This window comes from Aspergillus multicolor (assembly GCF_047715735.1).
Source record: "Aspergillus multicolor strain CBS 133.54 unplaced genomic scaffold BDW74scaffold_12, whole genome shotgun sequence".
NCBI lineage: Eukaryota > Fungi > Ascomycota > Eurotiomycetes > Eurotiales > Aspergillaceae > Aspergillus > Aspergillus multicolor.
In genome coordinates this window covers 630,818-658,790 of record NW_027395963.1, presented here as the reverse complement: position 1 = coordinate 658,790, position 27,973 = coordinate 630,818, and the positions used below count along the sequence as shown (strand labels likewise).

The 27,973-nt window shown below is 54.5% G+C and overlaps 12 protein-coding genes and 2 non-coding genes across 14 annotated transcripts; 7 read left to right on the top strand and 7 right to left on the bottom strand.

Moving 5' to 3' along the window:
* Positions 1–3: 3 nt before the first annotated feature.
* BDW74DRAFT_153322 (PLP-dependent cysteine synthase family protein) lies at positions 4–1,483 on the bottom strand. Its single transcript, XM_073724502.1, has one exon. It carries the CDS (start codon positions 1,115–1,117, stop codon positions 158–160), a length of 960 nt encoding a protein of 319 aa, XP_073583988.1. The 5' UTR covers positions 1,118–1,483; the 3' UTR covers positions 4–157.
* An 858-nt stretch (positions 1,484–2,341) lies between these two features.
* BDW74DRAFT_153321 (uncharacterized protein) lies at positions 2,342–2,753 on the top strand. The gene has a single exon (XM_073724501.1). It carries the CDS (start codon positions 2,375–2,377, stop codon positions 2,543–2,545), a length of 171 nt encoding a protein of 56 aa, XP_073583987.1. The 5' UTR covers positions 2,342–2,374; the 3' UTR covers positions 2,546–2,753.
* Positions 2,754–3,023: 270 nt separating this feature from the next.
* BDW74DRAFT_178265 (SET domain-containing protein) lies at positions 3,024–4,583 on the top strand (the record flags this gene model as incomplete). Its single annotated transcript, XM_073729160.1, has 2 exons — positions 3,024–4,307; positions 4,377–4,583. The coding sequence occupies 2 exons, from the start codon at positions 3,024–3,026 to the stop codon at positions 4,581–4,583; spliced, it is 1,491 nt and encodes a 496-aa protein (XP_073583986.1).
* Positions 4,584–5,006: 423 nt separating this feature from the next.
* On the top strand, positions 5,007–5,093 carry BDW74DRAFT_t129. Its single transcript has one exon. It is a non-coding gene; the product is annotated as a tRNA-Arg (tRNA).
* A 356-nt stretch (positions 5,094–5,449) lies between these two features.
* On the bottom strand, positions 5,450–7,273 carry BDW74DRAFT_167943 (putative flavin containing polyamine oxidase; the record flags this gene model as incomplete). Its single annotated transcript, XM_073726757.1, has 5 exons — positions 5,450–6,450; positions 6,534–6,840; positions 6,878–7,015; positions 7,063–7,093; positions 7,152–7,273. The coding sequence occupies 5 exons, from the start codon at positions 7,271–7,273 to the stop codon at positions 5,450–5,452; spliced, it is 1,599 nt and encodes a 532-aa protein (XP_073583985.1).
* Positions 7,274–8,083: 810 nt separating this feature from the next.
* Positions 8,084–8,692, bottom strand: BDW74DRAFT_20732 (uncharacterized protein). The gene is made up of 2 exons (XM_073732200.1): positions 8,489–8,692; positions 8,084–8,419 (listed from the first exon to the last, which is right to left on the bottom strand). The coding sequence occupies exons 1-2, from the start codon at positions 8,569–8,571 to the stop codon at positions 8,215–8,217; spliced, it is 288 nt and encodes a 95-aa protein (XP_073583984.1). The 5' UTR covers positions 8,572–8,692; the 3' UTR covers positions 8,084–8,214.
* Positions 8,693–8,969: 277 nt separating this feature from the next.
* BDW74DRAFT_t126 lies at positions 8,970–9,068 on the bottom strand. The gene has a single exon. It is a non-coding gene; the product is annotated as a tRNA-Ser (tRNA).
* An 838-nt stretch (positions 9,069–9,906) lies between these two features.
* Positions 9,907–11,696, top strand: BDW74DRAFT_20729 (glycoside hydrolase family 28 protein). The gene has a single exon (XM_073732199.1). It carries the CDS (start codon positions 10,013–10,015, stop codon positions 11,576–11,578), a length of 1,566 nt encoding a protein of 521 aa, XP_073583983.1. The 5' UTR covers positions 9,907–10,012; the 3' UTR covers positions 11,579–11,696.
* On the bottom strand, positions 11,691–12,839 carry BDW74DRAFT_153312 (putative short-chain dehydrogenase/reductase family protein). The gene is made up of 4 exons (XM_073724500.1): positions 12,757–12,839; positions 12,092–12,631; positions 11,842–12,025; positions 11,691–11,792 (listed from the first exon to the last, which is right to left on the bottom strand). The coding sequence occupies exons 1-4, from the start codon at positions 12,813–12,815 to the stop codon at positions 11,736–11,738; spliced, it is 840 nt and encodes a 279-aa protein (XP_073583982.1). The 5' UTR covers positions 12,816–12,839; the 3' UTR covers positions 11,691–11,735.
* A 74-nt stretch (positions 12,840–12,913) lies between these two features.
* On the top strand, positions 12,914–15,502 carry BDW74DRAFT_153305 (glutamine synthetase family protein). Its single transcript, XM_073724499.1, has 6 exons — positions 12,914–13,099; positions 13,154–13,746; positions 13,816–14,054; positions 14,104–14,156; positions 14,210–14,899; positions 14,948–15,502. The coding sequence occupies exons 2-6, from the start codon at positions 13,323–13,325 to the stop codon at positions 14,976–14,978; spliced, it is 1,437 nt and encodes a 478-aa protein (XP_073583981.1). The 5' UTR covers positions 12,914–13,099; positions 13,154–13,322; the 3' UTR covers positions 14,979–15,502.
* Positions 15,503–15,670: 168 nt separating this feature from the next.
* BDW74DRAFT_153300 (malate synthase) lies at positions 15,671–17,960 on the top strand. The gene is made up of 4 exons (XM_073724498.1): positions 15,671–16,309; positions 16,363–16,988; positions 17,039–17,392; positions 17,449–17,960. Exons 1-4 carry the CDS (start codon positions 15,946–15,948, stop codon positions 17,725–17,727), a joined length of 1,623 nt encoding a protein of 540 aa, XP_073583980.1. The 5' UTR covers positions 15,671–15,945; the 3' UTR covers positions 17,728–17,960.
* Positions 17,961–17,974: 14 nt separating this feature from the next.
* BDW74DRAFT_20706 (beta-glucosidase) lies at positions 17,975–21,582 on the bottom strand. Its single transcript, XM_073732198.1, has one exon. The coding sequence runs from the start codon at positions 21,137–21,139 to the stop codon at positions 18,071–18,073; it is 3,069 nt and encodes a 1,022-aa protein (XP_073583979.1). The 5' UTR covers positions 21,140–21,582; the 3' UTR covers positions 17,975–18,070.
* BDW74DRAFT_20701 (putative mRNA-nucleus export ATPase (Elf1)) lies at positions 21,401–25,355 on the bottom strand. Its single transcript, XM_073732197.1, has 4 exons — positions 25,227–25,355; positions 23,064–25,168; positions 22,442–23,008; positions 21,401–22,394 (listed from the first exon to the last, which is right to left on the bottom strand). The coding sequence occupies exons 2-4, from the start codon at positions 25,154–25,156 to the stop codon at positions 21,662–21,664; spliced, it is 3,393 nt and encodes a 1,130-aa protein (XP_073583978.1). The 5' UTR covers positions 25,157–25,168; positions 25,227–25,355; the 3' UTR covers positions 21,401–21,661.
* Positions 25,356–26,139: 784 nt separating this feature from the next.
* On the top strand, positions 26,140–27,893 carry mcsA (putative citrate synthase Cit1). Its single transcript, XM_073724497.1, has 3 exons — positions 26,140–26,266; positions 26,358–27,491; positions 27,549–27,893. The coding sequence occupies exons 1-3, from the start codon at positions 26,219–26,221 to the stop codon at positions 27,747–27,749; spliced, it is 1,383 nt and encodes a 460-aa protein (XP_073583977.1). The 5' UTR covers positions 26,140–26,218; the 3' UTR covers positions 27,750–27,893.
* Positions 27,894–27,973: the final 80 nt, after the last annotated feature.

Below are 27,973 nucleotides of genomic sequence, written 5' to 3'. Positions count from 1 at the left end.
ATGGGACGCACTTGTGGATATATAGGGCCGCTGTATTCGGCTATGCGAATCGCTGTGCGGCCTGTGCCGATACCCGCGGGCTGGACGGCAGGAGTGCTGTATAGGCTGAAGAGACGATGCTAACTTTTGGCCTGCTCTATCAGGGCTGACGAGCCACCTAACTATCCGCCAAAAGATTCCCATTCAAATACTTCAATCCAGAATCGCAAGCAACGGTAACAACCGTCTTCCCTGGCCCCAGCTCCTTGGCCAATCTCACTGCAGCGACAACATTCAACCCAGTTGACGTCCCAACAAGAATCCCTTCTTCCCTCGCAAGTCTTCGACACATGGCTCTTGCCTCTGCCTCGTCAATTCCCCATGCTTCGTCATACAGCTCGCGTTCCAGATGCGGCGGGACGAACCCCGGGGCGATGCCTTCCACACTATGTACGCCGGTCTTCCCTTCCGAAATCACCGGCGAAGACGCAGGCTCAAGAACAACAATCTTCGTCTTCGGCCATTTTGCTCGCAAGACCTGAGAAACCCCCATCAGCATGCCTCCGCTCCCTGCCGCACCGCAGAACGCATCAATTCCTTGGGGAAACTGCGCCACGAGCTCTCTTCCAAGCGAAGCATACCCAGGCAGCGCGTCGCTATTATGGAACTGGTTCGCATAATAGAACACGCTCGGGTCCGACTCAACACGCGCCTTCGCCCTCCGCATCATCTCTGGGAACAATTCCTTCGTGATTTTCCCACCGGGAGCATGTACGATCTCCACCTCAGCCCCATACGCGCGCATTGTCCGAATCTTCTCTGCGGAAAAGGCATCTGAGCTCACAACATGAAAGTTGTATCCTTTCATCGCGCAGATAAATGCAAGCGAAGAGCCTGTGCTCCCACCTGTTGCTTCGACAACTGTCATGCCCGGCTTCAGGTCCCCGCGGGCTTCAGCTTCCTCGATCATAGACAGCGCCATGCGGTCTTTATATGACCCGGTGGGGTTCACGGATTCAAGCTTTAGGTAGATGGAGGCATGCCTCTCATTGCCAGGGCTGATGTTGTGAAGGTGCAGAACTTGCGTGTTGCCGATTGTGGATAGAGCGGTGGCGGCAGGAAGTGGTGGTTGAGACATCTTGGGTGAGGTTCTTGCTAAGTTGGTCAATCCGTAAGAAGAACGAACACGGTGCGCGAGTTAAATGCCAACTAATGATACTATTTATATGTTAGTTAGCTAGCCCGCTGACTCACTAGCTCTGTGGATCAGCTTTGGGCCTTTGGCTGTCTACTTACCGGTAGGGATCCACCGTGTCGATATCGGCTTATTTTCGGTCGTTTCTCAGTTATGGCTTGACAAGTTGCTGTCCTCGCATCTCCCATTCTTAAGAGAACCATGGACCTTGAGACTCCTTAAAGTTCGTCTACAGAGGCTGCGACGACATACTTCATATACGATTTCCAGTACTTTATTGGAAGATGACTAGAGGTTGCAACCCCAATCCTGGAATGATCCTCCCCAACTCTGAAATGTTTCGCACAATATCTAGAATACAGGAAGAAGTGCACAGAAAGGGCCGGCAAACTGTTCTACGACCCGACTTAGATAACTTCCTGGAAACTTTGAGCAGCTCGGGCAGTTCTCACTTCTCATGGCCAGCGAGTTTTCTTGCTGCTACCCATCGCACAGCGATGCTACTGTGTCGAAAGAGTGTTGGCTGTGTATGAGTTTAGCCCGACAGTGCCATCATCTACCTCTGCCCTAATCCGGCCCCAAGCCACTTCGGCACGGTGTATGCTCCCACTTTTGGCCAGAACGTGAAACACAATCAACGGCCAATCCGACGAAGTACTGGCATCTGCTCATTGCGCTCTGTCCCGACTTAGAAAAAGCAATTAGGGCAAATACTGCGGCGTGTGCATTAGTGCCATCGCAGTGGCACTATCTATGCCTTCTGAGCATTAAGACTTTCAATCTTTCCCATGGCTGATTGGGGTACAGACAGAGAGCAACCATACCCTTGTACTCGCGAAGCTATTGAGCTGAATTTGATCTTCAATCCAAAATGCAAAGATATGAAGAGCATACCGAAACCACCGCAGCTGACTAGAACACAGCACTCACCGATCGCCTGCATGGCCAAGCATCTCTCTTACCCAACTAACAAGGGATTTGTTTGCGCAAGGCTTTATAGGACCAGAAGCACTCATGGAGAATCTCTCTTTCTCAAAGAACACGAGTTAGCCTGATGGATCGGACTTCTGAACATTTGAATATGGCAGGTTACCATGATATAAAGCCTTTAGAGCTTCACACTGGCCGGTCTTTCGATCTTGACTTGTTTTACCCCCGCTTGAATATCTTCAACCCCCAAAGCAAACGTGCCTTACCTGCATGCAACCGACCATTCCCATGGTCAGGGCTGCGGGAGGTCTGTGTCGCAGACCTATTATACTGGAAAAGATCTTCATGCTGCTGCTGACTGCACCTGCGTACTCGCAGCGCCGTCTACCTATAACTACCCCGCTCATTGACCTGAACTATCATTTTCTCTCTCAGTTTTGATCTCTCCTTCATATACTACTTGCTTTGTCTTTCCCGTTAGATCAGTATGTCTTCAAAGCAACTAGGGCACGTCCCATCTTTATTCCCCCACATCAAGAAAGATTGATGGAAGGATGCCTACAATGAGCTCTATCTATGGACGGACGGCGACTGCGTCGAGGACCCTGCCCTTACCAAGGCAGAAGGCGCTGCGCTTCTCCAAGTCCCCACGGTGCAGAGCATTTTGCTCAGCCCACCTCCGCCGTCGGAGCCAGGCATAAAAGTGCTCGACCTCTGCTGCGGCCAGGGCCGACACAGTATCCATCTGGCGAAGCAATTCCCAAATGTACACTTTCACGGCGTCGACCAAAGTGTTTATCTCTTGGACCTAGCCAAACAGCGAGCAGCACAAGACGGTGTGACAGAAAACACCAAATTCGATGCCGCAGACGCACGCTGCTTGCCTTTGCCTGCCCGCGAGTATGATCTAGTCATTCTAATGGGCAACTCATTCGGTCACGGCTCGCGTGACGACGACCTTAACCTCTTACGGGAGACACACCGTGTCCTTAAGCCCCGGGGCGTTCTGGTCATCGACTATGTCGACGGAGACTGGATGCGCGAGAACGCGACGACCAGTGGGTGGGAGTGGCTCGGAAAAGACCACTTCATACCAGGGCAGGATGGCAAACCGGTCCTTGCACTGCGAGAGCGGGAGCTATCTCCTGACGGAAACTGCCTGGCGAGTCGAGAGATTGTGCTCGATCTTGCAGGTGGGCGCGATACTGTCCTGCAGGACCTATTCTATGCTGTGCAGCTGTACGGGATGAATGAGATGCAGTATCTCCTGAGCCGGGCGGGTCTTCGTGTACTTGAGAGCGAGTGTAAGCAGATTACATCGTCTGCACCCAATGACCAGAACCAGGGCGCCGCTGGGGACCTGGGCATGATGGAGCATAGGCAGCTCGTTGTGGCTCGAAAGCCGGATACCGCTCTGTCTGGTCTGGACCTCCAGGATGAAGATACCTACGTCCATCCCCATGTGAGTCCGAGTCGTGACGAGACCAAGGGGCGACTCCTGCGCGCGACTGGACCGATTCAGGCCGGCGCGGTGGTCATTGCTGATGCTCCGTACGCTCTCGTTCCAACCGTGCCACCTGACAGGAACAACGCCCTTCTCTGCAGCAACCTCCTGTGTCGCCGGCGCGTACCCCAGGACCAGGGAGAACGCTGCCCCAACAGCTGCGCCCAGGATATAATCTGGTGCAACGCGTACTGCAAAACAACCGACCAAGCACGGCACGACTATGAGTGCGCCTGGCTCAGGCAGTATGCAGCGGAAATCCGCCAACAATACGGCGAAGAAGACTTCGCCATGCTGTGGATCATCGTGCGGATGCTCGCAGGCTGGCATCTCGAGCTTGAACTCGACACAACCAAAACGACATCTCGCCAAGCACACCTTCAATGGAGCGACCGCTTCAACCGCGGATGGCCCGCCATCGAAGCCATGCTCGGCAGTCAAGAAATCTGGCCTGCACCAACAGTCCAGCGCTGGCGCGGCCTCGTCGACAAATACCTCGGCCAGGATATACCATTCCAGCTCCCGCCCGGCGTAGACGCAGACTACATCGTGACCCTCATCTGCAAGGAAGAATCCAACACCTTCGGTCTGTATAACGCCGTTACTGGGCCTCGAGAGACACAGCCCGAGCGAGGCCTCTCGTACGGTCTGGGATGCTACCCGCGCGCAACGCTGGCGAATCACAGCTGTGATCCGAATGTAAGTTGCCTCTAACCCCCTTATCAGCTCTATCATTATTGTCTATTCTTACTAACAGTTTGCTTGCAGCTCCAGCACGGCCCCGACGATCGCGGGCGCATGGTCATGACCGCGACGAGGGATATCGCTGCCGGCGAGGAATGCTTCATTGCGTACTTTGATATGACGGTGCATTCTAGTCTTGAGGCGAGGCAGAGAAGGACAATGGATTTGTTTAACTTTGCCTGTGATTGTGCGCGGTGTTTGCGAGAGGCGGGGTGTGCTGCTGAGCTCTAATGGTATGGGGGTGTGCCGGTAGGTATCGAGTCAGACTGTGAGTAAAGACTGTGCTGTTTGCAGTAAGGTAGGGTAGGGATACCTCGTCTAATAGAAAGCAAGACAATTGCGGGTTTCTGCGATGATCACAGGTGCATACTATCTTGAGTCGGTGGCCATCACTGATCAGAGTCGATAGGTCTGTCTGGCGATGAGTGCAAGCTCGACACTCACCCACTCATTCTCTTCGTATCAGTCTACTTTGCCTTTTCCAGTGCGGCAAGTATAGATCAATGCTAACTATATACTGTGAGCGCAGGACCATAAGTACAGAGTAGAAAGTCGCCCCAAGAGCCTGAGCTGTGGTAGGTCCGTATGGTAGACCGGCTGTTGTGTTATTATTTGTAGTATCAAACACATCAAAATTAAAAGTCTTCAACAACTGGCCAGCTGGCCCAATGGTAGGGCATCTGTTTCCGGTTCTATATTGGAAATCGCAGGAGGTTGCAGGTTCGAGTCCTGCGTTGGTCGATCTTTTTGTCTTTTTGGACTCACCTACCCATTTCCTCCCAATACATTTGGAAGGAGGCGAGAGAACTTGGAAATATGTAGTCTGTTTTGCTTTTTATTGGGTAACAAAGGTATCTTACTGCTGTTGGTCTGTGGCGGAGAGGAAAATCTGTCGAAGCCAGAATATATATTGGTAGCGAGATAAAGCACGGAGTAAAAAGCATGGAGATAAAACTTGAGATGAACTTCGTCCCGATCAGTATCCTCGATGGTTCATCTTGGAATGGATATATTGATTCTTAATCATAGTCATATGGATATCATACCCCCAGTCCCGCACTTTACCATCCACCATCACAAGCTACCACAAGGGCAGCCTAAGCCTGCACACTCGTACTATTAACGGGCCACCCATTCAAAACACTATACGCACTGGACGGCGTCGTCCCATGAAGCACACCATAATGCGTCCTCGCCCCACAAGTCTGCACCCCATAGATAGAAACACACTCGCCCTTCAGCAACGCGCCAACATTCCGCCCCGCCTCGCGCCCCTCATAGTACGCGCCGTGCAGGAACCCGAAATACTGCGCGCTCGTCGCCTCACCCGCAAACCACAATCTATCAACATTCGCGCGCAGGTTCTGGTGCATCTCGAGACTGGTCCCGGCAGGCCAATTCGAGTACGACCCGTACGCCCAGGGTTCCGTCGACCAGCGCGGGTATGTGAAGGCGACGGGGTCGGGGATAGTTGTTTCGGGGAACATAGCGCGGAGGACGTCGAGGATTTCGTTCTTCGTCTGCTCGTCGGATTGTCGCTCGACGCGGTACGCTTGGTCCTGCACGACGGTGACAAAGATGATGTTCGAGCCTGGGAGGAAGCCCTCCGTGCTCAGGGACTGGAAGACGGGGTAGTACCCGCGGGTCGTTGGGTCGGCGTAGAGGAAGAACTGCGTGCCGTTTGGCCAGAAGGTCTCGTTGAACTGCATGAAGATCTTGGTGTAGGTGCCCATGTTGAATTTTGCGATGGCGGTTTGTTTCCAGTCTGGTAGCGAGGGCTTGAAATCGACCGCGTCGTTTTGGAGGACCCCCAGGGAAAATGTGCAGATTGCGTAGGCGGCGCTGATGCAGGACCCGTCTGCGTTGCGGATCACGACGCCGCTGGGGCCGTGCTCGATGTCGGTGATTTGCGTGTTTAGGCGCAGGCGCGTGTCGTTGCGGCGGAGGAAGGTGTGCGCTTCGCCGGTGATGATAGCGCTGTAGCCGCGCCGGTCAACGACGAGGTTGTTTCTGTCGCCGAACTGGTTGAAGGTCAGGTTTTCGGACGCGACGCCGAAGACAAATGAGCTGGTTTCGGGGGTGTAGGCGCCCTCCCAATCTGGGGTTTATGGTTAGCTAGGTGTTGGTGAGATTGGTGCTATGCTACGGCGGGAGCCTGCGTGAGGTGCCGCGTCGCCATACCCCAGTTCCACCATTCCACTGCCTGCGCTGCCATGTTGTCTCGGCGGGGTTTCCAGCCGGCGAGGGAGAGGCCGGATCGGGCGGTCATGTCTTGGATGTTGTTGTTGAGGATGCGGCCTGCGCGCTCGGAGGCGCGTTCTGATGCGGCGGCGTATTCGTCGAGGAGGTCGCTGTAGTCTGTGTACCCGGTCTCGTTGTATGTGAGGATCGAGTCGTAGTTGGAGAAGGTGTTTTCGAGCTTGTACTTCTTCGCCAGAGTCCAGACTGGGTTTTCGGTATGTTTTGAGCCGAGTCCTTGAACCTGCTTCTGTTAGCCGTCTTCACTCAATAGAGAATGCACTTACCCAGTTGGCTCCATACTCAATAACCCACGGCTCCCCATTCGGCCGCTGTCCAAAGTCGGTATGCCAGACCCGACCCCCGAGCGTATCTCTATACTCGACAATGATAAAATCATCCACCGAGGCATTTGAAAGTGCTTGCTGCGACAGTTAGCCTAACTCCCCAAAATAGGATGAAGATAACAAACCGCAGCAGTGACACCGGCCATCCCCCCGCCCCTATACCAAACATTAGCCCTACACCATACATATCCTATACATTGAGGGCCAAACCTACAGGACAGCTACGGTGGTTTTCGTGCATCGCGGGTCATGCAAGCGCGACTGTGCGACATGGCCAATACAGAGCTGGAAGGAGGAAAAGAGAGCGGCGAGGGAAGCGAGCGTTGCGAGATGCATGGAGGGCTTACAGAACAAAGACCCCAGAACAAAGAGGCCGGCGAACACAGCGCCCTTAATATACCCGAGTCCAATCAATTAGCTGCACTGGCCATGTCCATGTCCATGTGTCCACGATCAGCATTCTCAAGATAAGGCTACCTTGCCGGCGTGCGCCGTGTGATCAGCGATCCCTTGGCGGGGCGGGTTGGTGGTAGGCGTATCACTAGCCTGTAGGAGGAGTAAAAAGCAAGCAAGCAAGGAGAGATCGTCGCTTCCAATGAAGCTATCCGCTATCGCGGGCTTGCGCCGATCCGGCAGGTCCAGTCGATGGCGTCACGGTACAGAGGCCGCAAGACGGGGCGCCGAATGGAGCGCATTCTTTGTGATGCAGCGCGCGCTTGGACATTCCCGATCTTTACTGATGGGAAAAGCAACGATAAGGGCGTGAGTCGTGCGATTGATTGTGTCTCACACTTGGAGTCTGGACTCTGACTTATCAGGCTGGTTGGGGATACAAGGTCCAGTTTGGAATCATGCGATGGATGTCGCCAGATCAAAGTTGAGAGTGAGTGAGAGTCAGGAAAGTAAACAAACGAAGGAAAAGAGCGGGCTTTGCCTGGCGATCGCCCTGCAGAAGAACCCCACCACCGAGGTACTCCGTAGATCAGGGATTCATTGGCTTTGTCCTGAAAGGCCATTTATATTTATATTCATCGTAAGTCGTTATGTTAATTGTCCATATCAATCATGTTATCGACACTCTGTTCAGGCAAGTGAAATCAATGCAATATCCCGACAGAAATACACCGAACTCCGGCCTGCCAGTCCTAGTCCCAGTCCCAGTCCCAGTCCCAGTCCCAAATGTCATCCCTGAAACTCCGACCCAATGCCAACGCCTCGAAATGTACACAATAACATCATGATGCAATGCCCAGAATTCCCATTGATTCAGACGATGTTCACTGGACCTCATATGCCTCGAGCGCCTTTTGTAGATCGTCCACGTTGTCTTTGTACCCGTAGGCTTCCATCAGCTGTGCATTCTTGCGCAGCCGCTCCTCCTCGGCTAGTTGGTTGGTGACTTGGTAGGGCGAGTCAGCCTGCATCGCGCCGAGACGAGTGTAGCCGTAGGCGCCGACTGCAATAGCGAGGAGGGGGATGGACCTGTTCGAAATTGAGACATTAGTATTGTTCTGAGAGAGACTGGAGATAGTTGTGGTAGTGGTGGCATACCATCGCCTCAACCGGACGGACGGAATAGGGGCCGGGCGCTTGAAGGCCGGGCGCGGGGTGTGTGCGGAGAACTCGGTGTGCATAGTGAGATAGATAGTTATTGACACTTAATGACAGTTTGTATAAATGGTGATATGTATGTAAATGAAGAAGAAGAAAAGACAGACAGAGTTTAAGAAGGACGAATGGAGGCGATCAGCTGATGGGCTTGGGCCGTGGCATGATTGGGAAAGGAGGAGTCTCCTCATCCCCGACGTCACGATCCGAGGCAAAGGCACTGCATCATTGCTGGGGTTGCGCATCCGTGGAACAGCAGACTCTGGGGTATGAGATTACCCGTGCACTGCCACGCTGCAAGCCGGATAGCATGCTCGGCCGTGGACCTGGTGGGCTACGTCAGATTATATCATGATACGCTACGGGTGTATGGCTGGGCATGGCATCGGAGAGTAATGGCAGAGTGGGAAAAAAAAAAAAAGAACGTCAGCGACCAGATTCGAACTGGCGCGGGCGAACCCAGTAGATAATAATGCTGGTTGGGCATTCGAATCTACCGCCTTAACCACTCGGCCACACTGACTAGCTCTGAAAAATAAGGAGCATCAAAATGATATCCAAGCGCAAAACTCAACATCATCAGCAACCATCCAGTCTCTTTTATGTCTCGCAATCACAGCCCCACTTCCAATCCTACTGACTGTCAACATTCAGGGACAACACACTCTATCTTTGCCCCCTTCCTGTCATGATGATTGATGACCAAGAAGAAGACAAGGACCGTTGCAGCCCCGTGCACTGAGCACAGACGACCAAAATAGCATGTTATAGATAGATTGCTCTGCCCCACTCCTCGGTCTTAAGTCTCAGATAGAGCCTAGCTCGGGGTATCGTTTCATTCCGCTGGATCTTTGCGAGCATCTCGCTTCTACAAAGATTGAGGCCTTGGGGGTGTGTGCTTGAGGGCTGACGGGTTATCAAGGCAATGTATTATCTGTTGCAAGGGGCAATGGCTGATCTCAAAGACCTTAGGACTGGCCAGCAGAACCTCCCAGCGGAAGAACCGGAGATTTAGGGCTGTCTTCAGTTTCAGATAGAACCCCCTTTGATGAGATCAATCTGCCAAAATGAACTCCTAGATTGGCAAAGGCTTGACTGCCCCATTCCACCAATGACAGTGGCACCATCGAGTCAAGCACTCTCAAGCATTCGGTGCCTAGACCTATCCATCTGCGTTTCCACTGCGGCTTTCTCGCCTGTTCGCTTCAGCTGCCAGGCATGGGTCAACCCTGACTCGATAGACTTGACCAGTTGATCCTCTACCGGATGCTTCGGATACGAGGTTGTCATGTTGTCCCCATATCAATCTCGTACCTAGCCCTAGGGTATAAATATCTGGAGATGTCCCTCGTACCTCGATCCTTTCTCGTCCAACCCAGCAAAGGCTAGTCCTTTTCCTTTTCTTTCTTTACATACGTACATTCATTCTTTTTGTCTATCCAGTCATTCTTTAACCAATCTTACAAGATGAAGCGCTGCGCGCTCCTCACCACCCTGGGCCTCCCCCTAGCCCTAGCCTGCAACAACCCCAACGACGCCGCGCACTCCTGCGCCTCCGTCTACTCTGTCTCGTCCGTCGCCGCCGCCAGCTTCTGCGCGACCTTCACGGCCTCCACCGTCACCGAGACCACCGGCGTCCCGGACGCCTTCCTCAACGCCTGCGACTCCAAGGTCAAGCACCTCTCTAGCGCATGCAGCTGTCTCGGCCCCGTTGACGCCGCCACTGCTCCCGCGGTTGCTACCAGCACGGGCCCTGCTGCTGTGCCCGTCACCGCTACCGCTACCGCGACTGCAACTGCAGTTGCTACACCCTCGCAGATCGCCGTCTCTGTCCCCTCAGCTGCAAGCTCCAGCTCCGTCGCAACCTTCAAGACGGAAGTCATCTCATCCTCGAGCTCCAGCTCCTCCTCCTCCGCCGCTGCCTCCGCCCCTGCCACAACCTCCGCCCCCACCAAGGCCTCGGCCAGCACAACCTACGGCGGCAACGGCGGCACAACCTGCACAGTGACCGAATACGCGGGCATCTCCTCCGCCGTCGCCTCCTGCACCAACATCCTACTGTCGGACATCTACGCCCCCCCCTCCAGCACAATCGACCTGCAAGACCTGCAAACGGGCGCCGCCGTAATCTTCGCCGGAAAAACCACCTTCGGCACAACCGAGGACAGCGACTTCGACCCCATCGTCATCTCCGGCACAGACCTGACCATCACCGGCACAGACGACCACGTCATCGACGGCAACGGGCAGGCCTACTGGGACGGCCAGGGGTCGAACGGGGGCTCCGACAAGCCGGACCACTTCATTGTGCTCAAGCATGTTTACGACAGCGTGGTCGCGAACCTGAATATCCAGAACTGGCCCGTGCACTGCTTTGATATTGAGAATACGGAGTCTCTCACGCTTACAGGGATCACGCTTGATAACTCGGCGGGTGATGAGCCGAATGATAACAGCGACGGCGATGCGGCGGCGCATAACTCTGATGGGTTTGATATCAAGTCTTCGACTGATCTCCTGCTTTCCAATAGCAATGTGTATAACCAGGATGATTGTGTAGCCATTACGTCGGGCACGAACATCACGGTTGACGGGATGTACTGCTCTGGCGGACATGGTTTGTCGATTGGATCTATCGGCGGGAAGAGCGACAACACCGTTGACGGCGTTGTGTTTTCCAACTCCCAGGTCGTGAACAGCCAGAATGGATGCCGCATCAAGACGAACGAGGGCGAGACCGGTGAAGTGAGCAACATCAAGTATGAGAATATCAGCCTGTCGGGCATCACGAAGTACGGTCTTGTCATCCAGCAGGATTACCTTAACGGTGGCCCGACCGGTGAGCCGAGCAATGGTGTGAGCATCACTAATGTCGAGATCACCGATGTTACTGGTACCATGGCCGATGATGATGGAATCGATTACTATATCCTTTGCGGTGATGGGAGCTGCGAGAACTTCACTTTTAGCGGTGTTAGCATCACCGGTGGAAGTGGTGATAGCTGCAATTACCCTGACTCGGGATGTCCTTGATGGAATGATTGAGTTTGGGTAGTTGGATGGGGGATTGTGGTTGTGGTGGCGTGTATAGTTAGTGTTGAGGTATTTGAAGAATATAATCCAGTGTCCATTGTGAGCCTGATCTATGTCTAGCGTCTATCGTGTACTCTGGAGTCTAGAGTCCGCCAACCTATTTAGCCTGGTTCTGGGGAGCCGCAGGGGCGGGACCCTCGGGGGTAACGTAGGCCTGTCTCGTTAGCTTATCCGTCTTAGTTATCAAATATGTCGGAGCATACCTTGGTCATGCCACCATCAACAACAAAGTCTGATCCATTGACAAAGCTGCTCTCATCACTGGCCAGGAAGACAACCGCATGAGCCTGCTCAATAGCCTCTCCGAACCGTCCCATGGGGAAGTGCACCTCGCGGCGGTGGCGCTTAGCCTGGTCATCACCAAGCCAGTCCTGCAGAAGGGGAGTGCTATAGTCCGTCAGCACAATCCTCTCAACCGAACCCAGCGTCCAAAATAAGAAAAAGGAAACATACTTCAACGGCGCCGGACACAACGCATTAAACCTTATCCCCTCACGGGCATGCACAATCGCCAACTCCCTGGTAAGCGCCAGAACAGCCCCCTTGGACGCCGTATACGCAAGCTGCGGCGTCGCACTCCCAACCAGCGCAACCACACTCGCCGTGTTAATGATACTCCCGCGCTCCTTCTTATGCTTCCGCATACTCAGCACCGCATGCTTACAGCCAAACCAAACCCCCTTAACATTAATATTATGCGTGAGGTCCCAGATCTTCTCAGGCGTGTCGATGGCGTCCGCGTCGTCGGCGTGCATGATCCCCGCGTTGTTGAAGATCACGTCGGTCCCGCCCCAGGAGTCCTGGCTGTCAACCATGGCTTGCACATCGGACTCCTTCGACACATCGCACTTGGTTGTTTCGATGCGGCCGGCGCTGGGGACGAGCTCTTTCACCTTCGCGAGGGCCTTTTCGAGGGCGGGGCCGGAGATGTCGGCCATTAGGACGTTGGCGCCTTCGCGCGCGAAGAGGATGCTTGTTTCGAGGCCGATACCGCTGTTTGTGTCTTGTTAGCTTTCTACATTATGATAGTGGTAGTGGTTGTGTGACTGGACTGTGACCACTGTCTGTTGTGTCTGTGTCATTGTGGGGTGGGCAGGACTGGACCGGGGGAGGCTTACCCTGCGGCACCGGTGATGATGGCATTCTTGCCTTGAAGACGGCCTCGGGGGGTAGCCATTTTCAGCTTCTATCGTTGGAATGAGAAATGAGGTTATAGGAATGTGAAGTGAAATCTGAGGAATGATTTCGAGAAGCTGGGATGAAGCTCCAGAGGAAACAGGGATGAGTGACCTCGAGTGTGGGTGGTGCGGGGCAGCGAGCACTTATCTTACGTAGTTATCTGGGCTAGCAAGATAAGCTCCACGCTGCCCTGCCCACAAGGGCGGACTCTCACCGACACCATTGCATTTCCAGCTGTTTATCTATCGCCCTCTTGCCTTCCTCGGAATTGTATACCTGCTAGTGAGTTTGTCCCTATCACGCGACTCTATCTCATTACTAACTTTTGTTTGTCAGGCCCTCCTGACCTCCGCTACTAGGATCATCCTCGTTTCAGTCCAGACCAGCCACCTCCGACCCCGCTGACCTCGATACCTACACTCTCGCCTGCTTCCCTGCTCCCTACGTTTCGCTCCAACTTCCCACGAGCTGCTACATATCAAGCAGCTATAATACAACAAGCAATATGTCCAGAGCAGAAGTAACCCCCTCAAACATCGCGCGAACCCTCCAAAATGACACTCGCGTGAAACTCGCCGGTGTCGATGCGGACGGCATGCTCCGCGGCAAGCTCGTGTCGAAGAAGAAGTTCCTCTCAGTCGTCGAGGACGGCTTCGGCTTCTGCTCTGTGATCTTCGGCTGGGACATGCACGACAGAACATACTTCCGCGAGCTGGGGATCAGCAACAAGGAGAACGGGTACCGCGATCTGCTAGCCAAGCCGGACCTGTCGAGCTTTCGGCGCATCCCGTGGGAGGATAATGTGCCGTTCTTCCTCGTTAGCTTTTACGACCCTGATAGCAAGGAGCCGCTTTTTGCGTGTCCGAGGAGTTTGTTGAGGAATGCGCTGCGGAAGCCGGAGAAGGAGGGGTACCGGGCTATGGCGGGTGGTGAGTTTGTTTAACTTTGGGGTTGAGCCTGATGTGATGTGGGACTGTGCTGATGTTGGCTGTGTTTAGCGGAGTATGAGTTCTACCAGTTTGCGACGCCGAATCGCAATGCATCGTCCACGGCTAGCTTTTTGAAGGAGAACCCCGTTGATGCGCTGCCGTCAATTACGGAGGGGATGTTTGGGTACAGCTTGACCCGGCCGATCCATAACCAGGATTACTACTACGGTATCTTCGATGCGTGCGAGCAGTTTAACTGTGAGATTGAGGGGTGGCATACGGAGAGCGGGCCGGGCGTTTATGAAGCGGTGGGTGATTACACTGGACTGTGGCCGTTCGTGTGCTGATGACGAACAGGCGTTACAGTTTGGCGAGGCCAAGGGGATGGCGGATAAAGCGGGGCTGTTCAAGTGAGTCTTTGGGTCCGTCGCGAGTCGCAATGCGGGGATCGCTAACGGGGTAGATACGTCGTCAAATCAATCGGCACGAAACACGGCATCACGCCGACCTTCATGGCGAAGCCACGCGAAGGCTTACCGGGCAACAGCGGGCATATGCACATTTCGCTGGTCAACCAGGATGGCTCGAATGCGTTCGCGCGTGCCGAAGCAGACCCCTCTCCTCCATACCCGGACGTCGCTCACCTTTCCGACATTGGGCGGTACTTCCTTGCCGGTATCCTGACAGGGCTTCCCGATATTATGCCGATGTTCGCGCCGACAGTCAACTCCTACAAGCGCCTAGTGGAGAACTTCTGGGCCCCAGTAACCGTGTCCTGGGGACTGGAGCATCGCGCTGCCTCTATCCGCCTGATTACGCCGCCGAGCTCGAGCGTAAAGGCCACTCGACTGGAAGTTCGCGTACCTGGAGCTGACTCTAACCCTCACTATGTACTGGCTGCGATCATTGCATTAGGCTGGTGGGGTGTAGAGAAGAAGCTCGAGATTCCTGTCCCACCGCTGGCCAAGGGCGAGGATATGGGAGGTGAGGGTGACAAGGGAGCGCGACTGGCAAAGAACCTAGGCGCTGCGATCGCCACGTTCACGCGCAAAGACAGTATTGCGCGAGAGGTCTTTGGCGATGCCTTTGTTGACCACTTTGGTGGAACTCGAGAACATGAGCTGCGGTTGTGGGAAGAGGCCGTCACGGACTGGTACGTATCTATCAAAATTGCTCGAGCGCATGCGCTGACTTGATATAGGGAGGTGAGACGGTATATCGAAACGGTCTAGATCGGATCAACCTTGGAAGACATTAGGTTGAGCCGTTCGATCCCGAACTTCAGGTCGGAGTGTAGAATCCGGGGTCGACCCGAATATGATAATGTTCGACTTTATGATATCACATGTTAGATAGGTAGTTGATGGTCGCGCAACGCGATTTCACATGCCAGCGCGCTGCTTCTCAGCGATCGATATATAAATACACGATTGTCGATACCATTCGATGCCCGCTGTTTCTGAGAGTAGTGACTCATTCAATAATTGGACAACCTCGGGAGATATCGGTGGCAGGGCTTCAGAGTGACGGACGAAAGGTAGGATATCCGGACGATCAACCGCGGCAGAGGGAGCTCACAGCTGCTGGTTCGGACGTGCGGGGAGTTTTCCACCCCATTCGCCTCCTCGGCGGCGCTATATGCGAACGTTCTCCGAAACTGTATATCGACAGTGTTGTACAGTCATTTCAATCGTGCATCGTAGCAGCTCGTAGATAAGCTATAAGTTCAGTAGTCGGACGAGAGCTCACTCTTCTCGGTCGACGCCGTTCGCCGTGCCAAAGCTGGGGTTCGCAACATTAAGAACGCCGCAGTCGGCCGAGTAGAACACAAATCAGGTGACTTTTCCGCGGATTAGTCATGTGACTGACTTCCGTATTCGGCCAGATCCGTTCATCCTGACGCCCTCAACTTCACGATCCCACAGCTGAATGGCCCATTCCCTATCGTCCCTGCTCCATCCTTCCTGACCCCCCCGTACTCATGGACCCAATCCAAAGCCCTTCCCAATCACCGGCCTCGATTGGACCGCGGTTGTTCGTCGCTCACTGACGTAAAGCCAATGCTCCTGCCGAAGGGTCACTGTTATCGCCATGCTTCATATATATAAGCCTGGTCTAGGCTCTCCCCGGATCCTCGATTGACTTTCTTTTTTCCCTATACTTCTCCATACTCGATATACCCATAAGTGAATTGCTATCATGGCTCATCAGGTCGAAGCGCAGCTCAAGGATGTGGCCATCCTCGGCAACGTGAGCAACGAAGCTCGCAAGATCCTCACAAAGGAAGCCTGTGCTTTTCTCGCCGTCTTACATCGCACCTTCAACCCTACCCGCAAAGCCCTTCTCCAGCGCCGCGTTGATCGTCAGGCCGAGATTGACAAGGGCCATCTTCTCGACTTCCTCCCAGAGACCAAGCACATTCGCGATGACCCCAGCTGGAAGGGCGCTCCCCCGGCGCCTGGTCTCGTTGACCGCCGTGTTGAGATTACTGGTCCTACCGATCGGAAGATGGTTGTGAACGCGCTGAACTCAGATGTCTGGACTTACATGGCTGATTTTGAGGGTATGCACTATGCCCTTTGTCGCCAGTAGTGGAATGAAGCTAACAGCATAAAGACTCCAGCGCCCCCACCTGGGACAACATGATCAACGGTCAAATCAACCTGTACGATGCCATTCGCCGCCAGGTCGATTTCAAGCAAGGCCAGAAGGAGTACAAGCTCCGCACAGACCGGACCCTCCCTACCCTGATTGCTCGCGCTCGTGGCTGGCACCTCGAGGAGAAGCACTTCACCGTTGATGGCGAGCCCATCTCCGGCAGTCTGTTCGACTTCGGTCTGTACTTCTTCCACAACGCAAAGGAGTTGGTGTCCCGCGGGTTCGGCCCTTACTTCTACCTGCCCAAGATGGAGTCTCACCTCGAGGCCCGTCTGTGGAACGATGCTTTCAACCTCGCCCAGGACTACATTGGCATCCCCCGCGGCACCATCCGTGGTACCGTTCTGATCGAGACTATCACTGCTGCGTTTGAGATGGAGGAGATTATCTACGAACTCCGTGACCACAGCTCCGGTCTTAATTGTGGTCGCTGGGACTACATCTTCTCCTTCATCAAGAAGTTCCGCCAGCACCCCAACTTTGTCCTTCCCGATCGCTCAGATGTCACCATGACCGTGCCTTTCATGGATGCCTATGTCAAGCTTCTCATCAAGACTTGTCACAAGCGAGGCGTTCACGCTATGGTATGCATTCGAACACCTTTTTATATCGAGACCACTACTAACGATAACAGGGTGGAATGGCTGCTCAGATCCCCATCAAAGACAACGCCGAGGCTAATGAGAAGGCCATGGATGGTGTCCGCGCCGACAAGCTCCGTGAAGTTCGTGCTGGCCACGACGGCACATGGGTTGCGCACCCGGCTCTAGCTTCCATCGCTGTTGATATTTTCAACAAGTACATGCCCACTCCCAACCAGATGCACGTCCGCCGCGAGGACGTCAACATCACCGCCAACGACCTTCTCAACACCAACGTTCCCGGCAAGATCACCGAGGAAGGTATCCGTAAGAACCTGAACATCGGTCTCTCCTACATGGAGGGCTGGCTCCGTGGTGTCGGATGTATCCCTATCAACTACCTCATGGTAAGCCACTTTCACTTCATTCATATCTAGCCTGAAGCAGTTCTAACGCAAAACAGGAGGACGCCGCCACCGCCGAAGTCTCCCGCAGCCAGCTGTGGCAATGGTCTCGCCACGGCGTCACCACCTCCGAGGGCAAGAAGGTTGACAAGGCTTACGCTCTCCGCTTGCTCCAGGAGCAGGCCGACGAGTTGGCTGCCAAGGGCCCCAAGGGCAACAAGTTCCAGCTCGCTGGGCGGTACTTTGCCGGCCAGGTGACGGGTGAGGACTACGCGGATTTCCTGACCAGTCTGCTGTACAATGAGATTTCGACACCGGGCGCTGCGTCGAAACTCTAAGCGTATAATCATTTAATTTCTTCACTGATCTTTTATTTGGTTTGGGATAATGCGGGTGTTTAATGCTTTCATTTTAGATATGATATGATTATGATTCCAACAAAGTTCTCTTTTATTCTTCACTTATTGCTTTTCATTTGAGGGGATGGCGCAGAGCAATTCTATGCTAGTTCCATAAGTTATGCTATATGCTATATGTGTATATCCGAAATGCCACCCTATCACGATTTACATCTTTATGGTCCAGTAACCTCAAGTTATATCCAATTGATAGCCAAGTATATACACGACACTAATACTAATCGAACCACCTAGCCCTAAAAGACTCAAGACAAGAGGCAGCCTAAGGTTCAAAAACCTTCCCCAACGGCAAATCCCTAGAGCTATACCCAACCCAAAGATAAAACTCGCCCTTTGGCAACACCCAATTCTGCTCGCGCACGCTCCAATAGCTCAGATCCTTGCGCGACAGCGTCAAATCAACATCCATCTTCTGGCCTGGCTCTAAAGAAATCTTCGTGAAATTGCGCAGTACACGGTCTGGGAAGGGGATTTTTATATCTGGGACGCTCTTTTCACCACTTTGCTCGGTGACGCTCTCGGGGAAGGAGACGTAGAGTTGGAGGACTTGTTGCCCAGGGCGTAAACCGGTGTTCTGGATTGAGAGATCGATGCGGGTGATTGGGTCGTAGAGGGAGGGGTTTCCGCCTGCGCCGCCGCCTGCGTCGGATGGTTTGGTGCGGTGAGGCTTCTGCGCGGCGGCAGTGGTACTGGCTTGAGGGTCTGGAGGGGGCGGGGAGGTGGCTTCCAGCGTTGGGAGGTACGGGTAGATGTACTTCGAGAGGATACGGAAACCCGGCGGGAAGAGGACGGATTCGTTTGCGGGTGGTGGGTTGGGGTCGTAAGATGGTGGTGCGACTGCATCATTCGGACGCGGCGCCGGAAGACGAGACGGTTTAGATTGTAGCGTTGTTATCCGCATATTCGACAGCTCCCACTTCGTGTACGACAGGCCGAACCCGAATTCGTAGCGTGGGGTTATATTGTGCGTGTCGAAGTGGCGGTGGTCGATGTATAGCGCGACTTCATCGGAGAAGTCGACCTGCGGGATCGGTGCGTTAGCCTCGTAGAGGACCTGTGCGCCGGCGCCGTAGTCCTCTAGACTTTTGCCGATTGTGTATGGGAGGCGGCCGCTTGCGTCGACGTCGCCGAAGAGCACGTCCATCAATGCATTTCCGCTTTCTTCGCCCGGTAGATGGGCGAGGAGGACGGCTTGCACGCCTGGGAGGTCGATCCAGGGGTCTAGGACGACGGGGCCGACGGCGTGGACGACTACTACGGTTGGGCCGCCGCAGTTGGTCGCGACGGTGTGGATGAGCGTGTCGCCGCCTTTCTGGAGGAAGAGGTTGTTGCGGTCGCCGTGGATGCCGCCGGCGGAGATGTAGCCCTCGCCTGAGTCGGCGTTCACGAAGACGAGGCAGAGGTCTTTGTCTGCGGTGTCCGAGGGCATGACGGCGTTTCGGAGGTACGGGGTCATTTGGACGTCGCTTTGCCAGGCGCCTTCGAGGGCGTCGATGGGGCTGACGAGGTAGGGGAACTCGACGGTGCCGCTGCCCCAACCCATTGCTAAGGTTCCTGAGTTGCAGCCTCGGTCGGGGCAGACGTTGGGCCCGGCGGCGGGACCGCCATCGTCGCCGTATACGCCAACGCGGTATGGCCTTTCGGCATTGGGCTTGGGTGAGCGGGATAGAGGCAGGATTCCATCGGCGTTCTTCACCAGCACAATGCCCTCCCCTGCGACCTTGCGAGCGATGTTCCAGTGGCCGTCATCGCCGCTGCCCTGAGCATTGATGAAGCGGTTTACGCGGGCAGCAGATGTGTCACCAGGGCTGCCGGGGTACCGGAAGCCAAACTCGTCGTTGGTCCAGGATGAGAAGTTGGGACCACCATCGCCCTCAGGTGGTGGGCGTTCCCATGAGTCCTGACCAAGCTGATACCAGGCGGCCACAATTCGGGTCACCATGTCGTTGAGACGTTCCATTGGAACAGAAGTATTAAGGGCGGCGCGGCTGAGCTCGCTACCCCATAGAGGACGGCCATCCGCCCAGTGGAGACCATCGCCGGGCATGCTCATGTCAAGGCCGCCCAGAGCGCTGTTGACACCGGATCGTTGAGCAAGCCAATCTGACTGCACAAAACCCTGGAAACCAAGCTCATCCTTGAGGATGCCGTTGAGAAGCTTGCTGTTCTCGCACGCATGCGAGTTATTTACCTGGTTGTAAGAGCACATAACGCTAGCCACGTCCGCGCGGATACTCTCAGCGAATGGCCAGAGGAAAATCTCATGCAAAGCGCGGTCATCGATGTTCGACGACAGAGCATACGGAATGCCCCATTCGTTAGGCTGACGGAAATGCTCCTGCTCATTCATGATGTAGTGCTTAGCGGTGGCCATAACGCCATTGCTCTGGATGCCACGGATAGTCTCCGCAGCAGCAACCGCCTGAAGAACCGGATCCGACCCAAAGCCCTCCCAGTTGCGCCCACCAGCAGGCATCATACCAAGAGGGCCCATGGACGGTCCAAGAATGACATTCACCCCCTTCATGCGGGACTCCAGCCCAATCGCCGCACCGCGCTGCCTCATGAGATCCCGGTTCCACGTTGCGCCCGTAGTAATACCCGCAGGAAACGCCGTGATATGATCCGCGAAGCGAATTCCCAGCGGCCCATCCTGCAGACACAGCGACGGGAAGCGGACGAGTTCCGCGGGCCCCGTATTCCCAACACACATGCCCATCTGCCACCCCGTCCCCGTTGTAACATTAACCTTCTCAATCAGCGTCATCCGCTCAACCATCTTCGCCGCCTTCTCATAGCTCTCCGCCCAATGCTGCAGCGTCCCTCCTTTCGGGGTAGGGAAGTACGAATCCGGCCCGGGCATATCATACTCCTCCCACATATCCCCGCGATTCGACGCATATTTCAAAAACCCCCAGACCAGCAGCCCAAGCGCAATGATGACGACGACCAGCGTCCGCCACCACGTTTTCGAATAGTATACCGCGCGCCAACCGCTCTGCTTCGCGAGCAATTTCCGCCGCTTCTTGGACTCTGAGAATCGCCGGCGCAGGGCTGCCTTGCCGTCTCCGAACCGATCGAGTCCATCGTCTTTGGACGCGGAAAGAAGTTGCTGCTCGTCTTCGGTGAGAGAGTCTAGGTAGGTTTCGAGATCGGTTGATTTGCGGACGAGCGGTGCGAGGATGGACGGTTCGGCGTCATTTTCTTTGGGTGAGCGCGAGCGCGACAGGGAGCGGTCTATGTTGTGAAGTCGGAAGTTGCTTTCGTCGTCTGACGAGAATTGGTCTTCCTCGGGGATGGAAGCGTGGACTGGTGTGTAGGATTTCGGCATGGTGCCTTTACGCGCGGAATGAAGGGGTCATTAAGTAGAGAGCGACTGGGGTTATATTGCAAGCGATAAGTACAATTGAAGATGAAAATACAGGAAACGGAGGCAAACAGAATAAAACAAGAACAACGAAAAGAAAGTGGGCTGGAGATGAAACGAAAAGGGGACAGACTGGACGGAGATGAAGATCGAGCTCCGCAGGTCTACGTAAGACGCCCGTTTCACGTGCCGCCGCCTTCTGCTTCAAGTAAACTGCCGCACATCATCTCAGGTGTAGTAATGATTGATTCCACACTCTACAGTATTTGGCGTATAGACAACCTACTCGACAGATAGGTACATAGGAAATACCAAAAGGTTGATGAAGAAACCAAAACATAGTCATTTAGCAAGCGAAAGCAAACTACACTAGTCTATAGGTATATGCGACAAAACTCAAAAGCAAAACACCGTCTATCCCAGAACATTATAAAATCATCATGCATCATTCAAGTAAACAGACAATAAACAAGTCAAGCCAAACATTTACTCAGCCTCATCATCAGTATCCACAGGCTTGGGAGTGCCCTTGGGGCTGTTAAGCCATTCAATGTGACGGAGACGGCGGCGAGCCTCACGCTCCTTCAGCTGGGCACGGGTCATCTTCTTCTTCTTGCGGGCCTTGAACTTGAGCTCGCCCTGGTCCTCGGCGCCAGAGTTGACGGCTGAAGCGGCGGCACTGTTGGCAACGGAGCTGGCGGCCGTGCTGCCGGGCTGGGGAGTGGAGGAGGCGCTGTCTTCAAAGCGGTCCAGGGCGATGGCGGTGTTGGTGCGGGCAACGATCTTACCGTCGGCAATGTGCAGTTGCTCGGGGCACAGAGCGCCGACGAACTCTTCGTTGTGAGAAATCATGACAACGCCACCCTTGAAGTCGCGGATGGCGACGGCGAGACCACCGAGCGAGTCACGGTCCAAGAAGTTAGTAGGTTCGTCAAGCACGAGCAAGTGGGGGTTGTTCCACATGGCTCCGGCAAGGACGACCTTGACCTTCTGGCCACCGGAGAGACCGGAGATCTCGTTGTGGTTGGCGATTTCGGGGTCCAGACCGACGTCTTCGAAGTGCTTGGCGATGGTCTTGGGCTCGAGGACACGGAAACCGAGACCTTCACGCGAGGCCTCGTGATCGTCGAACTCCTGCACCATCTTGAAGAAGCCCTGCTCGAGAAGAGTCTCGCGAGAGATCATGGTGTTGTATTTGGGAAGGAGGCCAACCCATTTACTACGATTGTCAGTACGCGTCTGAGAGCGTTATCCAAGGGTACATACACTTCGTATTGAAAGGACTTCTTCCACTTCTGTCGACCGATAAGGGCTTCGATACGGCGGGGGCCGCGGCCGTCACCAAGGTCAATTGGCTTGTTGAGCTGCGCCTTGTCCTCCTCGGTGAGGATGCGAGTCTGCTTGAGGAAGACCTCGCGGTCGTCTCCGTTGGCGTATCGCCACTGCAGGTACTGGCTAGGGGTCTTTTCCAAGTGCATCTCAACGTGCTCCAAGGCGTGCTGCTTGATGTAACCGATACGCAGGTTGGGATGCTTCTCCACCTTGCCGGTTTGGGGAATGGTCTCGCCAGTCAACATCTTGATGAAAGTCGACTTACCCGCACCGTTACCACCGATGATAGCGACACGGGACGACAGAGTGAGCGACAAAGATGCACCGGTCAGAGAGGGCTTACTGGCACCGGGGTAGGTGAAAGAGCAGTCGGTCATACGCAGAATCGAGCGGGTGTTGGACTTGATACCGGAAAGAATACCAGGGGGAGGGAACTTGAACTGAACGTTGGATGCCGAAAGGGTGTAGTAGCTCTTTCCTTCGGGCTTGACCTTGACAAAGCTGCGAATTGTGTTAGCACTTGACGTAGCAATGTGACGTGAAGGGGTAAACGTACTCAGCCAGGTTACCCTTGTAGCAAACCAGCTTCTTCTGCTCGTAGTGGTAAATGTCTGTGCACACTTCGTCCAAGAAACCGGAGTCGTGGGAGACGATCAAACTGGTGATCTCAGTGTGGCTCTTGAGGTACTCCTGCAGCCACTTGACATTGGCAACATCCAAGTGGTTAGTAGGTTCGTCAAGCAGGAGCACATCGGCCTTGAGAAGCATGGCGCGGGCCAAAGCCAGCTTCATCTTCCAACCACCAGACAGAGAACCCACACCCTGCGACTGGCGACCCTCGGGGCCATCGGTGAAGCCGAACTCAAGTAGAACTTCGCGAATGTGCTCATCGCCCTCGGCGGCAATCTTGGGGTCCTTCTTGACATACTCGAAGATGGTCAGATCGGCATCTTCACCCTGGTTGTGCTCGACAAAGCAGGTTCGGACCTGGTCTTGAGGAGGGAAACCCTCGAGCTTGTCGTTGGCAATACTGCGCATGAGGGTGGACTTTCCAGCACCGTTACGTCCGCAAAGACCATAGCGGTGTCCCTTCAGAAGACGGAGGTTGGTGTGCGAGAGCAGAAGCATACCACCGTAAGCAAGCGAAAAATTGGCGTTGACAATCTCCACCTCATTGGGATCGTCGGGAATAGGCTTGCCGTACTTGCGCTCATCCTCTGCGACAAAGTGAGCTTGGACGGCGGCGGCGACGGCGTCGTGCTTGTCCTCAGCGAGCATACCGCGAAGGTAGGGGGCAATGCAGACGGGAATTCGGTCGTGCATGCGACAGTTGACGTCCTCACGCACCATCTCAGCGACGTATGTCTTACCGAGCTTGAACAGGGTGGCGGCATCGGGGCGGGCCAGGCCACCGTTCTCCTGAATCTTAGCATCCAGGACAGCGAGAACCTCGTCGGGGGTAACCTTGGCAATAGATCCAGCGGCGATGTCCTTGTCAGCCATGGCCTTCTCCATGACATCCATAGCACGGGTCGCGAGCTCTCGAACTTCGGGAAGGGAAGCGCGGTCCTTGACAGCCTGAACACCAGGCTTGAGCTTGGGCAAGAAAGTACGGGCTTCGGCAGGGTCGTGAACAAGCTTGGTCAAGTTCTCCACGACAACGACGGTCTGACGAAGGGTCTCCTGAGGAGTAGTGGGGGCGTTGAGCGAGCGCTCAAGCAGAGGAGTAAGCAGAGCCAAAACGGGAGAAGTAACGATAGCGACGAAAGTGGTCTGCGACAGGGCATGGATAGCCTTCTGCAGGGTCTGCTCGGAAGGCTGCTCCATGGTCTTGATAAGCAGAGGAATGCGGGGCTCCACATCGTCGTTAGACAAAAGAGTGGTGACGGCGTTCATGGCCTTGCAGGAGACCTTGACGACTTCGTTCTTCAAGTCGTGCATACCGGACTCGAGCAGAGGGATAAGGTCCTTCAAGGTCTTGCCCATCGCCTCACGGAGGACGTCCTTCTCGAGCTCCTGTTCCTTGGTCCCAGAGCCCATCTGGGCGTCGAGGGCCATCTTTTCGATAAGAGTGTAGGCGCCAACGAAGCCCTGCCACTTGCCGGACCCGCGGCTGATATAGCTGGAGATAGCAGGGAGGAGCGCGTTGACCTTGGCCTCGGGCTTCAGCGACGCGTACAAAGCGTCGATGGCGTATTGAGCGGCATCCCGCACGACGGCACCCTTGTCGGCCAGCGCATCGAGGGCGAGGTTGAAGACACCACCGTCTTGGAGGAGGAAGACGACTTCACTGAGAGGGTGGGCCGGAGGGAAACGCTCGAGCAGCGCGCCGAGGATCAGCATGGCGCTTTCGCGTTTGGCGCCATTCTTCTTGTCAACGGCAGCCTTTTTGATCTCGGGAAGGATAAAGTTGTAGGTGTAAAACGAAAATGGGCCGACGCTCTGGATCAGGAGGTTGGCCAAGGCATACGAGGCATCGAGCGACTGCTGGGAAGTCTCGGCGTTGAAGATGGTGTGAAGAAGGGAAGAAACCTCCTCGGGGGTAGGAGGGGCGGCCGAGGAAGATTTGTCAACGACAGTAGGCATGGCTGGGGTAGAGGCGTTGCCAGGAGTGAACTCGGTGCCTGGGGTGAACTCGAGGTGCGGCATTCTCTGGACTCGCTGTCGTTGTTGTTAGCCTCGACTGACGCACCGATCAACGATTACCAAGCGGACTCACGGGGATAGTAAATGCAGTCAACTTTTGCGGGTATCAAACAGAAAAAGCAGAAAAGATGAAAGAGACAACAGTAAAGAAACCCAAGAAACCACAAGAGAACGCGAAGCCCCCGAAATACAGGGAGAGAGGAGATGGTGAGATTGATGGAGGGGAAACTGGGAAATTTTCCAGGCGATAAAGTAATTTCGCCTGAGGCAGCCGCGGGCGGCTTGAATTATCAGCCAATCAAGAAGATTGATAGAAAATTCTGAGTGCCCAATCAGACGCACGGACTGGAAGGGTGGCGGACTTGGGACCGCTCTGTGGCTGTGCGAGTCAATCACGTGATAAGCGTCTTTCTGCCCTGTTTGTCAGGCAGCATACCCCGTCATGCCTTTCCGCATTTGGATTACCCCGCACGAAGGCCTGCACCCCTTAGCAACATCTTCTACTCCCCTCCGTCATCGGTATCGGCCTTATGCCTTCAAATTATATCCCAGTACGGTACATCTCTATACTCTACGTTCGGATCAATGTAATGAAGAAGTTGAGATCAACTGCGTTATCTATGTCCACCTGTCATACCCCATAGTTACCCCGTAATGGAGTTGCCGAACCCCTCATATGATAACCGAGTAACAACACCACCATTTCACCTCAACACAACGGAGAAAAGGAAATAAACGAGAATTTGAGCCGTAGGTAGTAGCCAAGACTATAGCAGTGTCTTCGAGAAAACTGACAATCTCTCCGCTCATCGGAAGGGTGTAGTTTGGCGCCGCTCATGTGCCGGGGACAGCCTCGGCCTGTTGCATTCGTTACTCCGCGGCCAACCGGACCGCCTCGTCACCGTCTGACCTCCTTTCTTCTTAACACCTGAGCTCGTTCTTTCTCCCTGTTTCTCTTTTCTCCTAGCCTCAATTGTCCTCTCATCAATCCATATTTCCCTCCTCTCCTCCTCACGTCCTCACGTCCTCACGTCCTCTTCCACAAACCAATTATTCCTCACCAAAATGGCTCTTCCTCTCCGCACAGCCCGTCATGCCTCCAGGCTAGCCCAGGTATGTTGCCCCGACCGACCGACGAAAAGGTCAAAACGAGATTGAATCAGTCCAAACATGATCAATTGAGCTAACCTGTCGAACCTATTAGACAATCAGCCGCCGCGGCTATGCAACGGCGGAGCCAGATCTCAAATCCGCATTGAAAGCCGTCATCCCCGCGAAGCGGGAACTTCTCGCCGAAGTCAAGAAACAGGGCGATGAAGTCATTGGTGAAGTCAAGGTGTCCAACGTTATCGGTGGCATGCGCGGTCTAAAGTCCATGCTCTGGGAAGGTTCCGTTCTCGACGCCGACCAGGGGATCCGATTCCACGGCAAGACCATTAAAGATTGCCAGAAGGAGCTCCCCAAGGGTACCACCGGCACAGAGATGCTCCCCGAGGCCATGTTCTGGCTACTACTGACGGGTGAGGTTCCCTCAACAGCCCAGGTCAGGGCATTCTCGAAGCAGTTGGCCGAGGAATCGCATCTACCAGACCACATTCTCGACCTGGCCAAGTCGTTTCCCAAGCACATGCACCCCATGACGCAGATAGGTATCATTACTGCTGCGCTGAACACAGAATCCAAGTTCGCAAAACTCTACGAGAAGGGAATTAACAAGGCCGACTACTGGGAGCCTACCTTTGACGACGCCATCTCCCTTCTTGCGAAGATTCCCCGCGTCGCGGCGCTCGTCTTCCGCCCCGACGAGATTGATGTCGTCGGCCGCCAACAGCTTGACCCAGCCCAAGATTGGTCGTATAACTTCGCCGAGCTCCTGGGCAAGGGCGGTTCCAAGAACGCCGACTTCCACGACCTCCTCCGCCTCTACCTTGCCCTGCACGGAGACCACGAAGGTGGTAACGTCTCCGCTCATGCAACACATCTTGTCGGCTCCGCTCTATCCGACCCCTTCCTCAGTTACTCTGCCGGTCTCCTTGGTCTGGCCGGTCCTCTGCACGGCCTTGCGGCCCAGGAAGTCCTGCGCTGGATCCTGGCCATGCAGGACAAGATCGGCACCAAGTTCACCGACGAAGACGTCCGCACCTACCTATGGGACACGCTCAAGTCTGGCCGTGTTGTTCCAGGATACGGTCACGGTGTTCTTCGCAAGCCTGATCCCCGATTCCAGGCCCTGATGGACTTTGCCGCGACGCGGGAGGACGTCCTCGCCAACCCCGTCTTCCAGCTTGTTAAGAAGAACTCGGAGATTGCACCTGGCGTACTCACTGAGCATGGAAAGGTATACCAATCTCGCTTCCTTATCTACTCCTTGACATTGTGCTAACATTATTTATAGACCAAGAACCCCCACCCCAACGTGGACGCCGCCTCAGGCGTGCTCTTCCACCACTACGGCTTCCAGCAGCCGCTCTATTATACCGTGACCTTTGGTGTCTCCCGCGCCATAGGACCTCTAGTGCAACTGGTCTGGGACCGCGCACTGGGTCTCCCGATTGAGCGCCCCAAGAGCATCAACCTGCTTGGACTGAAGAAGTAAACTCGGCTTTCATGTGTTGATGAATGATATCATGTGGTTTTATGAAACTAGCTTGCAATTGATTTTGTTTCGTTTAGCTATTCGATAGACTAGATATAGAGTCTATGCTGGGCCAAAATATGGCTTCTGGCCGTTTTAAAATCCCAATTACAATATGTCACCTCGAATTATACCTCGAATCATTCGTATAGAGTATATATACTGTAGCCAACCAGAATTGGCCA